Raw genomic sequence first — 16,127 nt, forward strand, 5'->3', positions numbered from 1 at the left:
GATATACATTCTCTCCGATCACTAATTCCCACACCAGAGGGGTTATCCGGCCAACCCCGGCTGGGCAGCTCTAACGGTGCTTCTTGTGGCAGGAATCTCAATCCCTGGATAGTCCAACCGAGTGCGGAGCCTCGATCCACTTTCATCTAGTGCGGAATCTGATACGCACATAAGGTTTTAGTTATTATATTCTCGCATCTTAAATTTTATTATACTATAAAAATTCTTTTTTATTTTATATTTTATTTTATCACACAATTTTTTCATTTTTTTGGTGGCATTAATTCAAAATGTTCCTTTAGAGAGTTCCTCCGTAAGGATAAAAATAATTATTTACCATTTTTTCTTACTTATTTTCTATAATAAATAATTATTTACCTTTATTTAATAATAGATGTCGAAGTTCGTGTATAATTTTTATTTGATTTTCTTTAAAATTTTTGTTAAGTTCTTTTTGCCTTAGGCCTCGTTTGGCAACTTACATTTTTAGCCAAAAAGCCAAAAAGTTACTAAAAAAGCCAAAAAGTCTATAAATTTCACCCTACACGCCTATGTACAGTAGCTTCACGTGATGGGTGGCAGATGCGGTGTAAAAAGACCGTTTTGCCCCTCATTGATTTTCGTTATTCCGTTTTCACCCTCCCTTTATGTCAAACACTGATGGGAATCATTTCAGAGCTACGAATCGTTTCAGAGCTATTATCAGAGAGGGTGTACTACCTTCAGCTATTCAGCTACATCAACATGAAGAGGGTTCGTCGTTCAACGCCAGAAGATAGTAGAAGCTCTGATCTGAAGAGAAAGAAAAACGAAGCGACGACGACAGTCCGCGAAGGCCGACGGAGAAGCAGACCATCCCCTGACGATTCCTCCAGCCGCAGGTATGCTCTTCTTCTCTCTCTCTCTCTCTCTCTCTCTCTCTCTCTTCAGCATCTCTTGTTTCTGTTTCGGAATGTAACCATGACTCGTATGGTCTGTTTGTGATATATGTATGAACTTTGTCTCTCTCTCTCTCTCTGTCGCACTGTGTCTGTGTGTATGTGTCTCGCGCTTTGTCTGACCACTTCCATATTTCAATCTGTCGGTGGAATTCAGATTTGGGCAATTTTTTCAGGAACTACCCTACACACTGCCATGTTTGGGGTTTTAGGGCTTCCTTTGAACTACTGACACCACTTTACAAATTACCGGGTTTTTGGTGGGGGGGAGGTGTGGATCTGATAACCATGACTTGTATGCTCTGTTTTTTTGTATATGGATGAACTCTGTCTCTCTGTGTGTCTCTGTGTGTGTGTCTCTGTGTGTTTGTGTGTGTCTCTGTGTCTGTATGTGTGTGTGTGTGTCTCACCACTTGCCAATTTCAATTTGTCTTCTAAAAAAAATTTCCTTTTCGTTTGCTCTTTGTTTGTCTCCCCTAAAAAAAAATGTCTCACCACTTTATTTTTCCGTTTTCAATTTGTCTCACCACTTGCACCTGTAAACTTTCTTTTTGTATCTATGCCATAGTTGATTTTCATGATTGAACAAACCAATTACTTTTAAATTTATTTTTTAATTTGCTCTTTGTTAAGTGTTGGGTCTTCTGCTAAGGTTGCATGGCTTTACTCTTTTCTATTTGAGAAAGAAAGTATGGGGCCTCTTTCAAATCGGGGCTTACAGCCACTGCTTCAGTGGCTTAGGCCTCGAGGCCTAAAGTTTTTTAGCATTGTGATTCATGATGAGAGCGTGTAATGAAGTAAATCCGATAGTTCTTAAATCACCAACCATAGTTTCATTGCTTCATGTGCACAGTATAGGATTATGGAATGGGATTGGAATGGTATAATTTTGTGTGATGGATCACACCATGACAACCAATCAGAAACCATCGATATCAGATCCATGTGCTCTCATATGCACAAACTTTATTTTAAAATTTTTGTGGTCTTTAGGATTTCCTGAAAAATAGGGATACATTATTTATATATGGTAAGGATTAAAATGTTTTTTGTGATGTCGGAATCCTAAAATTAATAACTTTTTAATGAATCTTTTGATTAAGGTAAATTAGGAGATAGTGAGTTCAAAATTTTAGATGTAGTAGCCAAACATATTTTCTGAGAAATTGTAGCACTATTTTACTTTAGATGTACTAGCCAAACACATTGCGTTTTAGCCTTCCCTTGACTTCATAACATGGATTTATTGCCTTGCATGATGTTTGAGTGATCAACCACTTTTGGTAATATCCTGGAGAGTTTGGTATATTTTCCTTTTCAAGTTGATTTTTTTATTTATTAATATATACATATTTGGTTAAAAGAAGGGGTGACCATTGGTATCCCGGGATTTAAATGTGATGTGGGGGGGGGGAGGGGGTTGGTCCATTTTGTTACCCATTTTCGTATAACAAATTTATGTCCTTAACAAAAGTGTCACACCCATTGACCTACTCTTGTTGTGCTTGTCATGTCCCGAAAAAAGTCACGAAAGAAACCATGGCCTCATTTATGTCAACTGCCACATCAACAGAACCAGCCCGTATGTGTGCATGTGGGTACGGACACTGTGTTGTAAAGATTTCCCGTTCTGCAAGAAACCCTGGTCGTGCGTACTACCAATGCCCTCGTGGAGTGGTGAGTACAAGCACGTTTCCTTTTACATTTCCTTCTTAAACCGTTACTAATTTTTTTTTTTAACCTCAGCCGTGTGTCAGTTGGATTGGGTGGTGTGACGAATTTGGGCGCCAAAGGGCAGCTGAGAATGACACACAGAATGTCACTCGTTTTGAGGGTCGTTTCCGTGACATTGAACAAACTTTGCGTGTACTTACAGTAGTGACATGTGTCCTTTGCATCGTCGTCATTATTTTGCTGTTTCGGATGTGAGATATGTAACAATGGTAGCAACCGTACCTTAATTTTGTTAAGCGCATTATGGTTTGTGGCTGAAAAAAAATTATGAATGTCTGTTTTGTTCGTAAACATGTATTTTCCATCTAATTCCGCTACTGTTTGTTTTTGTTTCAAGTAGTAATGTCTTTAAATGAATCTATTGGGCTATATTTTCTGTCTAACACCACATTTCTGACATAAAATTGTGTTCCTCATATTGGTAATACGCACAATTGTTAGTGTATACATATTTTTATGTTGGTTCCCGTGTCACACTATTGTTAGTCGCATGGCGTCACATCGATCTACGCCTCGTACCCCTTCCGGAAAAGGGAAACGCCAACAACCCTATCATAAAGCAACTTGGGATGGGGAGTCGACACGGATTTTATTGGAACTGGTTGTGAAGGAAATTGAAGCAGGAAACCGGCCACACATGTCAATCACTCCAAACGGGTACCGTTCGTTGTCTAAGACATTTGAGGCAGCAACTGGGCGGCTGCATTCCCTCAAACAACTTAAAAACAGGTACAATCTGTTGAAGACCGAGTGGCGTGCGTGGTGTAAGCTAATGGATTGCCGGAAAGGCCCAACTGGAATTGGCTTTGACCAAGTAACTGGGCTGTTCAATGCTTCGGCTGATTGGTGGGCTAAAATGGAAAAGGTAACGGTTTATATTTTCTTTTTCGTGTCCGTTATTGCATAACTAATATCTCAATTTTTGTATGTGTATCATGCTGTCCAGTGTAGTTTAAAACATTCAATTTTCTAACTTTACCTAATATTATGATAACTATAACATAAAATCTGATAGCAACTAGAATTTAAATTAGAGTTGTGTTGTCTGTCAAAATGATTTTCTTCAGCATTGTGAAAGTGTTAAAGTGTTAAACTTGCAGTGTCTCTCGTCCAACCACTAGAAGACTTGGACCAAGTCATGAATCAGAGTTGCCCAAAAAAAATGAAAGTATTATTTAACATTATTAAGATGGTAGAACAATAGAGGGACAAGAATAGTAATTAAAGGCGACTTTTGTTTCTATATGAATCAATATTATTACATTCCAATTCCGTCCCAATAACTCCTAAGAAAAATCTCGAATTGGATCCCAAATTGACAGGTCAGTAAGAGGACTATCATATATATATATATATATATATATATAGTAAAATAGTAACCACCTAACAAAGTCTTATGAATACAAATAAATAGAAACGATCTGCAATAAAGCTCATAATGGATGGTTTCATATTGGTATTGATTATTGAAATAAATTTTGTAACTGATTTATTAAATATATGAAACGTATTTTTTTTGTATTTAAATATTCTAACAATTATAAGGTGCTAGTGGAAATCATTTGCAGGTGACAAAAGAAGGAAAATATTTTAGAATTCTGTTTCACAGATACTGAATGATACAACCACATTTTGCTGTGTATGCAGAGCACTTTAAAAATGTTTGAAGTACAACATAGCAACACTCAAAATCAAAAGATAATCACATGATAATTGAAGTTAGCATAAAAAACTTATTAAACTGACATGATAATTATGTTTCTTTTAATGTTAATGAAATTCTGAAATCAGATGAAGATATTCAGAATTGAAATGAATTATGAAATGAAAAGAATTCTTATATTCTTCAATTCTGGAATGAAAGCGTTGGACTGAAATGATTTCTTGTTGCTGAAAAAGAATTCTGCAATCAAATGAAATCTAAAATTCTGGACTGAAATGAATTCTGAAATATTACTTGGCCTAGAATCCTGATAAATTCATTTGATCTGAAATAAAATTTTGACAAAGAATTCTGGACTGAAATTTCTTGTGTAGATTTTTATTCAGGAAAGAATGCTGTTCCTCATGTAAATTTTGACAAAGAATGCTGTTCCTCATGCACCAATTTCTTTTTTTGTTATATTTTTATACCTGTAAATAGTTGGAAAACATCAATAAATTGGTGTTAGCTCACTTTCCATATGAAGTAGGTTGAAGACCCAAAACATAAGGACTTGTTGTATAACAAAAACCATTTATTTGTGGCACACAATTTTGGAACAGGATGACCTAATGTACCTGTTCTTGTTTTCCATTTATTTGTGGCACACATCTTGTCTATTGAACTAAAAAATGTACCTGTTCTTATTTTGCTGCTTTCCTTTACAGTGTAGTATAGTTCGATCCCATCTGTATGAACTAAAAAATGGAGAGATAATGTAGCTTTATGAGAAGAATGAAAAGATAGAATTTTCTATTACTGATAAAGAAAGGGATGCAGCACAAATATGAAACAGAAAAGCCTATGAAACTCTACTAGAAATGAAGATTGATCCTTCAAGTAGTTGATCAGATAGTCCCATGTACCAATAAAAAATCTTGGTGGAAGATAACATTTTGCCTTGTAAAATGCACAATGTTATAAGACAAATAATGAGTTTAGAATTGACTGAACTTCCGAAAAAAAACAAATAAAAAAATCAGTAAATAGTTGTATTGATTGTTTGGTTCAAGTTGGTTTTCTTTTAATATGTTGGACTATAGAAGAGAGTAATGAAGAAAGTGGAAATAGTAGATAATAATAAAACAGTTAGAGAGACTCACAAAAGCATATGAGATTTAACTAATGTGGAGGAAGGGTAAAAACACATCCTTGGCACTATGATGCTCCTTCTACCAATCTGTGTCATAACTTTCAGCTTGGGACACCATTCTACATGAATTCCAATGGACTTGAAACCATATTTCCTTGATAGATGCTCTTCAATTGTGATAGACAACACACAGATTACTCTTTTATATCAGTTGACCACCATATCTAGTCTTTTATTTATCTCTCTTGGGTTGAGATTGATTAGGATGAAAGTGGTGGAAAGTGTGAGGCAGAAAAAAAAAAAAAACAAAAAAAAAACTGAAACTTCACTTGCATTTATTCAATATGAGAGTAGTGACAAATGCAAGAAAATAAATTCCTTGTATAACCCATATCAACATGACAACTTTTTCAGCAATATTTAAGTATATCATGAAGTAGTCAACTATTATAAGTTTCGCACAAAAATTTCCTCCTACCCAAATGCATAGTAGAAAATAATTTAATATATGTTGTTCTTCACTTTTATTTGATTGGCAGCAATCATCATACTTGACAAGATTCTTGTTTTTTTTTAGCAATATGTTCATTGCAACATACTTCACATTACTGTCAACCATTGTTATAACATTAACAAACTTTACTGATTTATGCACCATGTTGCATTGCATTTTACTCAATGACAGTAGGCTAATGCTAGTTACATTGTGTTGATTTACAGATTGACAATGTATGTTGCAAGTTCAGAACCAAAACCTTGGACCATCCGGACTTGATGGAGCGCGTCTTCACTGGCGCTGCGGCTACGGGAAAAAATGCATGGACACCCGGCGAGACTCGTAACGCAATGGAGTTGGACGGAGAGTCGGACAGTCCAGAATTTTCAAGTGACAGCAATGACCTACGCGCATCGGAAATGGCAGCCATGATGAACTCTGCGCACATCAATGCCACAGCTAGTGGAAGTAAGCGGAAGCATTCCTCGGGGAAAACATTGCAAAACAAGCGCATTACGGGGGCTGAAGCGTTGGCAAGCAGCATGGACGACTTGCTAAATTCTGTGAAGACTCAGAGCAAGGAATTAACTGTCAACCATGTCGTCGGGGGCCATAGTATTACTATGGGACAGGCTGTTGGACGGCTGTACGAAATACAGGGACTAGAGCCTGAAGATGAACTTCTCCATTTTGGAGTCATGCTTATGGAGGTTCCGAACAATCGGGAAATGGTAATGAGTATTCCCACGGACCGAGGCATAATTGGGTGGCTACGAGCGAAGAAAGAAGACAAAGATAGGAGTGGGGGTGTCACTCTTGCGAGTTTGCTGCGAAATGAAGGAGCTCGATTTTAAATCTGCTAAATGAAGGACTTTGATTTATAATTTCAGTTGAATTCTGAACTGTTTTTTTTTCGTTTGTTGTGTTTAATTTTAGTTGAATTGTGGTTTGAAGATGGTTTGGGCATGGGGAACCTTAAGAATTAAAATGGGGATATGTTTGTGGTATTTTATGTTTTGTTATGCTATAATGGCTGCAGGGTTGGATTAAACCTTGGACCTTCTATTTTATATTTTATATTTTGTTTTGTTATGCTATAATGGCTACATGGAAGTGTTTAATTTTGCTGAATTATTTATGTATTGCCCAGGTGCCATTGGTTTTCCACGAATTGTTTATATAGGGTGGAACATGTGTGTTGCCCGAATTGTTTATATAAACTGACCGAATTGTTTGTATAGGTTGGAACATGTGTGTTGCAACAATGAAAAATAATAATTTTTATTACAAATGATGAACCACTCACATGATGTGAATTATGAAAATCTCATGTTCCTTTCAATTTTAAATTACAAAGTATTGCATATGCCTTTAATTTTAGAAAAGTTAACTGAAATATATATTTTTTTCAGCTTGTTCTTTATGCCATGCATTGTAGGGGTTTGAACATAGATATATACGAGGGTAAAACACATGTGCTTGATACTTCTTCATTTAGGCAGTTGTTGATAATGTTTTATGGTTGTACGTTGTAGGTATGAACAATGACGACGACGACTCCACACGGATGGATGAAATGTTAGAAGGGGTCGCAGCTCTCGCAAGACAGTGGCATGAGCAGATGAATTTAAATTACGTTGAAGCCTACAGAATTGCAACTGATTACTACAAGGCGTACGTTCTTAAAGTTCCATGCCGTACTTCCATATTGTCGGGGAGGGCCTGGATTACGGAATTACACGAGGGTCACAGTGGCCGCTTCCGGTACGAATTGTGCATGCCCAAACAGGTGTTCCTTCGGTTATGTACGACGTTGGTAAATGACTTTGGGTTGCGTGTACCGGAGCGGCCGCACGGCTTGGAAGTCGAGGAGAGTGTTGCAATATTTATTCATGTGCTAAAAAACTTGCCAAACCGGGAGTTACAAGAACGCTTCCAACATTCGGGTGAAACTATTTCACGGCATTTTCATACCGTCTTGAAAGCAATGAAAAAATTCACGGTCGTTCACTGCAGGCCCCCTGCTAATTTCCAGACGCACAGGGATCCTATTTTGCAATCTCAACGACAATATTTGCCATTCAAGGTGTGGGAAAAGATTTGTGACGTTATTCAAAATTATTTGAAAAAACATGGTCGGTAATTTTTTGGGTAATTGCAATTTTTTTGATTCATATATAGGATTGCTTAGGTGCATTGGATGGGACACATGTACCGGCATGCATAAAGGAGTCAGAAGCAGCCCCATATTTTAGCCGAAAGGGTTGTCACACCCAGAATATTTTGGCGGTATGTGATTTCAATATGTGCTTTGTGTTTGTGTCGTGCGGGTGGGAGGGCAGCATGCACGACAGCCGGGTTTTAAGCAACGTAACGGAGGATCCACAATACAATTTTCCAACTGCAACTGATGGTACGTACATCTGAATCCACAATACAATTGTTGTAGCATAGTTCTTTTTTGGTAAACATCTGTATGTAAATAACGATGTAAAGATATATTTAGAATTCAATGCATGACCGGGAATTTTTTTTGCAAAACAAGAAAATATGTATCGAACAAGCTCAACATAAAGGTAATTTCTATCATTAAATGCAAATATAATTAACCTCAGTAATATATATGTCAAAATGTATCAATTTATTTTCTATCACTGTATTTTCATTATAAATTTGATTTATGTTACCATTGTACTGAAAAACAAAATTTGATGAACCACTGACCATGTGGTAATTTATATATGACAGTTTTTACAATGTCCATGATAAACTAGTATTATGTCATTTACATGTGCACTTTCACAGGTCACTATTATGTACGGAAGAAGTGCCCTTTCATGTGAACATTGATGACGAGTATTATGTCATTTACATGTGCACTTTCACAGGTCGCTATTACCTTGTGGATAGTGGATACAGCAATAAGAAGGGCTTTCTGGCACCATACAAAGGCAACAGATACCACCAACCGGAATTTCAAAGGCACAATCCACGGAACCGTGATGAATTGTTCAACCGCGCTCACTCATCTTTGCGAAGCGTGATTGAGCGTACATTTGGCGCATGGAAGATGAGGTGGAGATTTCTAAAAGACATGCCTCGATTTGATTTTCGTAAAGTGCAGGTGCCATTGGTTGCAGCGTCCATGGCTTTGCATAATTTCATACGCAGAAATAGTGTGGACGATAAGATTATTGTTGCTGTTACCAATGCGGCCGAGTATCGATATCCGGACATGCGTGACCGCGACGATTTGGCTGCCCTTGATGATGCGATGATGCCTGGAGATGATGATGTTGAGATGGCGCAGTTGCGGGCGCGTATCAGGGCAGAGTTGGTTGCAATTTGGCGAAATGCTAGTTAGGTGGACATGTTATGTGATGCATGTCATCACTATGTTGTGTTGAAATTAATTGGAGACATTTATTTACGTACATAATTGGTTAGCAATTATGTATGACCATGTATGTCACTGTTTTTGTACAACTATCGAATACTGACTTCGTTATGATTATAGGTTGGTTATGATTTCAGGATGCTTACCAATTACGGTTTGATTATTACTTAATTTTTTTTGGTTTATTGGGTCATGTTTATCATTTTATATTTTTGGTAACGTTTACGATTAGGTTGGTTATATTTTTATATTTTCATAGCAATCAATTATAATTGGTTAGCAATTAGGTTGCTTAATTTTTTTCAAATATTTTTTATATTTATTTTCGTTACTTATGACAATGGGATGACACATATTATAATTGACCAAAATTTAATTAAAAAAATAATTGAATGAAAAAGTTAATTGGACAAAAATAATTGGGTAAAAACCTAATTCATAAAACTTTGAAAAAGAAATGGAAATTATTCAAAAAATAATTTAAAAATACTAGTTGGCAAAAAAAATATTTGATCGAAAAGGTTACTTGGAAAAAAAAAATTTAATTGGAAAAAAAATTGAAAATAAATTTATTTGAGAAAAACATTACTTGAAAACAAATTTTTAAAATAAATTATATTTGATAAAAAAATTAATTGAAAAATGAAAACGTTTCCTCATTTTTTTGATTAAGGTTTTTTGTCAAAATTTTAAACTAATTTTCAACCAAAAAAATTATCAAACAAATTTTTATTACAGTTTGTTAATTTTTTTTATATATAAACTGAAAACGGAATGGATGTCTGTTTACGATGGGTGGTGGGTAACAGGTGGTGGTGGGTGCTGGTGGTGGGTGGTTGGGTGACGGTGGCTGGCTGTGGGTGGTAGCGAGTGGGTGGTGGTGGTGGTGGTGGTTGTAGTGGCGGTGACGGGTACATGGTGGGTGGTGGCGGGTGGTGGTGGTGGTGGGCGAGTGGGTGACGGTAGTAGGTGGTAGCGAGTGGGTGGTGCTGGCGGTAGGTGGTGGTGGTGGTGGTTGTACTTCAACAAAAGATTTTTAATCTGTTAAAGGTAATGTTGATTTTTATGTGTTTACAATTTCAATTATGCTGAGTGGGTTGGTGACGGTGGCAGGTGGTGGCGAGTGGTGGCAGGTGGGTGGGTAGGTGGGTGACGATGGCGGGTGGTGGGTGGTAGTGAGTGGGTGGTGGTGGTGGGTACTGGTGCCGGATGGGTGGTACGTGGGTAGTGGGCGATGGTGGTGGTGGTGGGTACTGGTGGCAGATGGGTGGTACGTGGGTAGTGGGTGATGGTGGTGGTGGTGGGTGGTGGTGGAATGTGGTGGGTGGTAGCAAGTGGGTGGTGGTGGGTGGTGGTGGTGGCGGGCGATAGATGGTAGTGACGTTGGCGGGCGGTGGACGGTAGTGGCGGGTGGGTGGCAGGTGCTGGCGAGTGGTGGCGGGTGTGGGTGACGATGGCGGGTGGTGAGTGGTAGCGAGTGGGTAGTGGTGGTGGGTACTGGTGGCAGATGGGTGGTACGTGGGTAGTGGGTGATGGTGGTGGTGGTGGGTGGTGGTGGGTGGTAGCAAGTGGGTGGTGGTGGTGGTGGTGGCGGGCGGTAGATGGTAGTGACGTTGGCGGGCGGTGGACGATAGTGGCAGATGGTGGCGGGTGGGTGGCAGGTGGTGGCGAAGGGTAGGTGGTGGTGGCCAGGGGGTGGCAGGTGGGTGGTGGTGGCGGTTGGTGGGCGGTGGTAGCAGGTGGGTGGCGGGTGGTGGGTGGCGGTGGCGGCTGGGAGGGTGGTGAGTGGTGGTGGCGGGTGGGTGGTGAGTGGTGGTGGCAGAAGACGGTGGTGGGGGTTGGGTGGTGGTGGCAGAAGACGGTGATGGAAAATGGTGGCGGGTGGTGGCTAGTGTTGGGTGGTAAAAAAAAGAAAAATTCAAAACTCAATACGGATACGCGATTTTGTGAAGTTTACATTTTGTGGCCAAATTTATAAACAGAGACCACTAATTTATGTAATTGAAATTTACCAAACAAGTTTATATTTGAGTTGTTTAAATTTTGTAAATATAATTAGAAAATTGAAAACGTATGTGTTAAAAAACGGCACACGAAACAGACCCTTTGTGTTTGGAAAGATAGTTGGATTTTTTTTGTGATTGGATGTGGTATTTGTGACAAAAAAATTGAAATAGTATGGGATTTGATATGATATTTTGTGAGGGATTTGTTTTTTGGGGTTTTGAAAGACATTTTTGTTGTACTGGAAAAATAAAAAAATAAAAAAAAATTGAAAATAAATTTTCCCAAACACTCCCATAATTTGTTGGATTTTTTTAAAAAAAATTAAACATTTTTTTAATTTTAAATTAAATGTAATGTTTCATAACAAATTATTATAATACACAGGACAATCCATATCCCATAGACATGAAATTGTTATGTATGTGAACGTAAATATTATTTACATAATATTAGGTGACACGTGTACAACTCAGGCAAATAACCAAAGTTTGACCGTTTTCCTCTTTGCCGAAATGCATTGTATTACAGGCTTACAGCACTCTAGTTTATACATATGCGTTGTCCAATGAAAGGAAATTCACATCCAACACTTTGCAGAGGTCACTGACACATCCACAGGTACGCCGCTGACATGCTATAAGGCCATTTCGGTCATTTTACCCCCTTCTCATTATAAATCTTATTTTATTTCACATATTTTCGTAAAAAGCCAAAAAGTTTATCCCAAACAACTAAGGCCTCGTTTGGGAACAGGCTAATTTAGTAACTTTTTGGCTAATTGGCTAAAAAAGTAGGTAAAAAAAACTTGTATGTTTGGGATGACTTTTTGACTAATTACGAAAAGCTGTGCAAAAAGTAGAGAGAAGCCGTAATTGTTGACTTTTTGGTATGACTAATTGGCTAATTGGCTAATTTAGTAACTTTTTGGCTTTTTGGCTAAAACAGAGCCTTCCCAAACGAGGCCTAAGTTTTTTTTTCTTTACATTTTAGCCAAAAAGCCAAAAAGTTACTAAAATAGCCTGTTCCCAAACGAGGCCTTAAAACTCGAATAAAGTCAAGCCGCTTCTACTTGTAATCTATTCGATTTGCGGAGAACTGTGGTTTCATTTACAAGTAATTCCAAAAAAAAAAAAAAAAATTCGAACTGACCTACCAGATAAAAGTCACACCGTTGTGGTGTTAAGTCCCACTTCGAAAAATTCAAAATGTTACAATTACTACAAGTTTTAGTCAGTGTTGATAGTTTATATAGTGAATTAGTGTAGAAGACATATCATGACATATTTTAAAATTATGATCTTATCCATTATAAAAATTATAAATACTCAAAATTTTTAAAATTATGTTACATTATCTATTATTACACTAATTAGTATATCAATAGATACATATACTATTATTCTAGTTTATATGACTTCATGTATGGATTACTTTGGATGAGTTTTCTAATCTTTTTTGACTTTGGAAGATATTTAAAAGAAGGGTTAATTTATTTTATTTTTTAAATTATTGTCATTTTTTCCGTTTTGTCTTTTAGATTATTAATTTCATCTATTTTGTCCTTACTCTTTTTATTTTTATTTTTATTTTAGTTCATATGGTTCAATTAGAAATAATTCGTTCAAATCAAGTAATGAGCAGAACCAGTCATAAATTTTATTTAGAGGGTCTGAGGTAAGTATAGATAAGTCTGAGTGAATAAATCTGCTCCGAGACTTCTTAATGTTTCAACCAAAGTTACCTTTGTTAAGTAATACTACAAATGTACCTTTATCAATTTAGAAATTATCCAAAAATTAACCTCTACCACTCCTCACTTGAACTCCATAGGAATCCTACACTATAAAATTAATTTTCATGGCACAATTATCCACCTAAAAATTTCTGCATTAGTAAGTCTTAGTTAGCAGACTTTTCCCCTTTGTTTTTTGTTTTTACAAAGGTACTTTCCCCCTTTGTTAGTGGGGGAGAGACTGGCATAGTTGACCAGTGATTATTTAAAGAGTTAGTGACAATCACACAGAATTTTTTTTTCGAGTGTTTATTCTCATAGAAAATTTGATAACTTTCTAATCAAAAAAAGTCTTTGGCTTGAGAAGTATGTGAAAACCGAAGACACATGCAAATTGTATTTCTGTTAAAAAAAAATTATTGTATTTGAAAATCTTAGCGTCAGCTCTTTGAGTATATTATTCATAAAAAATTAAATTAATTTTATTTTATTATATTTATTTTCAATAAATGGATGATTTATTTTAAAAAATAATATTAGTCATTTTTTTTCGACAAATGCCTTAAAATAAAAGGAGATTTCTTTTAAGATTTATGGTATTAAGATTTTATTGAATAAAAGATTTTATTAATATTTTCATAATGATTGCGGTCCCCCAACATTTTTTTAGAGAAATTTCAAAACAGAGAAATTGGAAAACATTCTCTGGTTTGAAATTTTTCTGATTTTTTTTCAATTACTCTAACTTTCTCCGTGTTTTGAAGTTTCTCTAGTGTACTTACAAATTTCTCTATGTTTTGATTAATTTTCTCTAATTTACTCACAATTTTCTATATCCACATCATATTGATCACCCAAATTAGTAACAACAGCAACAACCAATTTATAAATCAAAAGATGAAATTCACAACAATTTCACAACATAAACTGACACATGGCCTTAGAAGCCAACACCGAGTAAACCGCTGCAGCCCCATTGTCTGCCGTCGCCTCAAAAGACAACACCACGACCTTCATTTGATCACAGTAGTGTTTGTATCTGTTGGGATCTGGGATCCCGCCCAAGACCTTATAGAAATCAAAACAAGCAGAAAAACACACCCACACACAAGGAGACACAATATTTTACGTGGTTCGGCCCAATGCCTACGTCCACGGGAGAGTAACCGGTTATCACTATACCAATGAGGAGATTACAGAAAGATTACAATAGAGGAGGAGCTCACACTCTCCTCACTCAGCCACTCACCCGTCTCCCTCGCTCACACCGAGGGAGACGGTCTCTCCGCCTCACATCTCTCGCACTCTTTGGTTCACGGTTTTCTTCCTCACTCACTTACTCACACTTTGGCCTCTCCTCTCAACCTCCATTTATAGGTGAGGGAGTAGGTGGGAGAGCCTTTGGGCAGCCTCCATCCTTGACTCTTCAAGATGGTTGGTGGCCGCCAAGGTGGACTTTGGTTGGTTGCCTTCCCATTGTTGCCAACCAAACTTGACTTGGATGATCACTCCTTTCACATGGGGTGAATTCAACAAATCACCCCCTCAACGCATGTGAGGTGATCCACTGCACATACTGCTGCTAATCTTGTCACGCCCAAATTCAACAAAGTCTGCATCTCTTCACTGAGACGCTGCATCCCCTGAAGCTAGAGATAAAACACCAGAGATACAAGAGGAGGAGGGAATCCGACATCCTCAACTCAACTCACACCACTCTCTGATTTGGAGAGAGCCACTACTCCTATCTCACACAGATCTCTTCCATGCTTCCTGTCTCGGATGTCTATACCTGCTATGCTTGAACTTGCGCAACCAAGATATCCGACACCCCCTGATTGGATGTCCTGCACCCCCTGCTTGGATGCCCTTGACTATCATGCAACTCCTTGCATGATGAACACTGGAGCAACTAGAAAACTTCAGAGTTTGACACATCAACAGCCTCAAGTTTCCTTGCTCGGAGCTTATTTCTGAACAACCAGCCTTTGCCCTTCTGCACTTCTGAACAACCTCCTGGCGTTTCCACATACGCTTGTTGTCTGTGCTGCAATCCCTGATGTTCGGTTCTGTCTCACTTGTCCGTACTGATGTTTGACAGTTAGCCCTTCTGTCAAGACAACTTCCACCGGTCTGTACAAGTTACCACTATGCAACTCCGTGCATAGTGCTCACACCCATGGCTTCTGGTCTCACTGCGTCAAGCTTGCTTGAGAGATCTGCATCAACTCTATCATCTGCTGCCATGGAACTAAAGAAACCACCATAGAGAAATAAGACTTGCCACTCCTTGGCACGCACTCTTGCGTTTTACCTGTCTCAATTTCTCTGTCTGGAAGTTCCTGTGAACTGTCAACAACCCGCTGCTGCACACTCTTCTCGCGCCTCTGTACGACACTCTAGCGTACCCTTGCACTGTTGCACGTCTGCAATTGTACTTCTGCGCTTAGTATGCTCCTCTGCAACTATTGTTCTACATGTCCACATACCATTAGTACCTTCTCGTATACAGTAGCTCCAACAGCCACAGTATTTCCCTGAGCCTGTACTGGTTGCCAAATCATCTATCCGTCGATGAATGGTCTTCTCTTTTGATTGAACCAGATCCTCCGATCACCTCAACAACCAGGAAAGTTCCCAGGAAAGACTGGTGGGGTCACAACCGGTCCCACTTAAGAACCAGTCTCCTTAGACAGTGTCTTTTTGACAGAACTTTCCTAGACCTTTGAGATAATCATGTCTGCAATCCTCTGATCGCCCCTGACCAATCCTGATCTCCCTCGATCTGCCATTTGATCAAGCCTGATCTCCTCTGGTCTTCAATGATCTATCTCAATCTGTATCTGGTTGTCCAATCTGGTCAGAATCTGCCCATTCTAACCTCTTCAGTGAATCCGCAGCGTTCCACAATATCCGGCAACCTTCCTTCGAGTATTGAAGATGGCAAACACCCATGTTTTGACAATCTTTCCAAACCGTTCAGAATTTCACTATTCTGACCTCGCGGTTGCGTCCGGAGCGGTCCGTT

At 38.2% G+C, this 16,127-nt stretch overlaps 1 protein-coding gene across 2 annotated transcripts; it reads left to right on the forward strand.

The window, feature by feature from the left end:
- The first annotated feature begins 517 nt into the window (after positions 1-517).
- Positions 518-9,501, forward strand: LOC114304867 (L10-interacting MYB domain-containing protein). 2 transcript variants are annotated; one of them, XM_082914270.1, is made up of 5 exons: positions 518-881; positions 3,159-3,537; positions 6,188-8,049; positions 8,145-8,376; positions 8,852-9,501. In XM_082914270.1, the coding sequence occupies exons 3-5, from the start codon at positions 7,501-7,503 to the stop codon at positions 9,325-9,327; spliced, it is 1,257 nt and encodes a 418-aa protein (XP_082770396.1). In that variant the 5' UTR covers positions 518-881; positions 3,159-3,537; positions 6,188-7,500; the 3' UTR covers positions 9,328-9,501. The 2 variants fall into 2 exon arrangements, with proteins under 2 accessions (XP_082770396.1, XP_082770395.1); XM_082914269.1 differs by lacking the exons at positions 8,145-8,376; positions 8,852-9,501 and having other exon boundaries at positions 6,188-7,037.
- Positions 9,502-16,127: the final 6,626 nt, after the last annotated feature.

Source organism: Camellia sinensis, chromosome 2 (assembly GCF_055761805.1).
Source record: "Camellia sinensis isolate YWXY chromosome 2, ASM5576180v1, whole genome shotgun sequence".
Classification (NCBI taxonomy): Eukaryota; Viridiplantae; Streptophyta; class Magnoliopsida; order Ericales; family Theaceae; genus Camellia; species Camellia sinensis.

Bases quoted from the DNA above. Each gene is read 5' to 3' on its own strand.
- LOC114304867 (XM_082914269.1), top strand. From the start codon at position 583: ATGCGGTGTAAAAAGACCGTTTTGCCCCTCATTGATTTTCGTTATTCC. The intron at 882-3,158 runs GTATGCTCTTCT...CACTATTGTTAG, and splicing joins GACGATTCCTCCAGCCGCAG to TCGCATGGCGTCACATCGAT. The intron at 3,538-6,187 runs GTAACGGTTTAT...GTTGATTTACAG, and splicing joins GGTGGGCTAAAATGGAAAAG to ATTGACAATGTATGTTGCAA.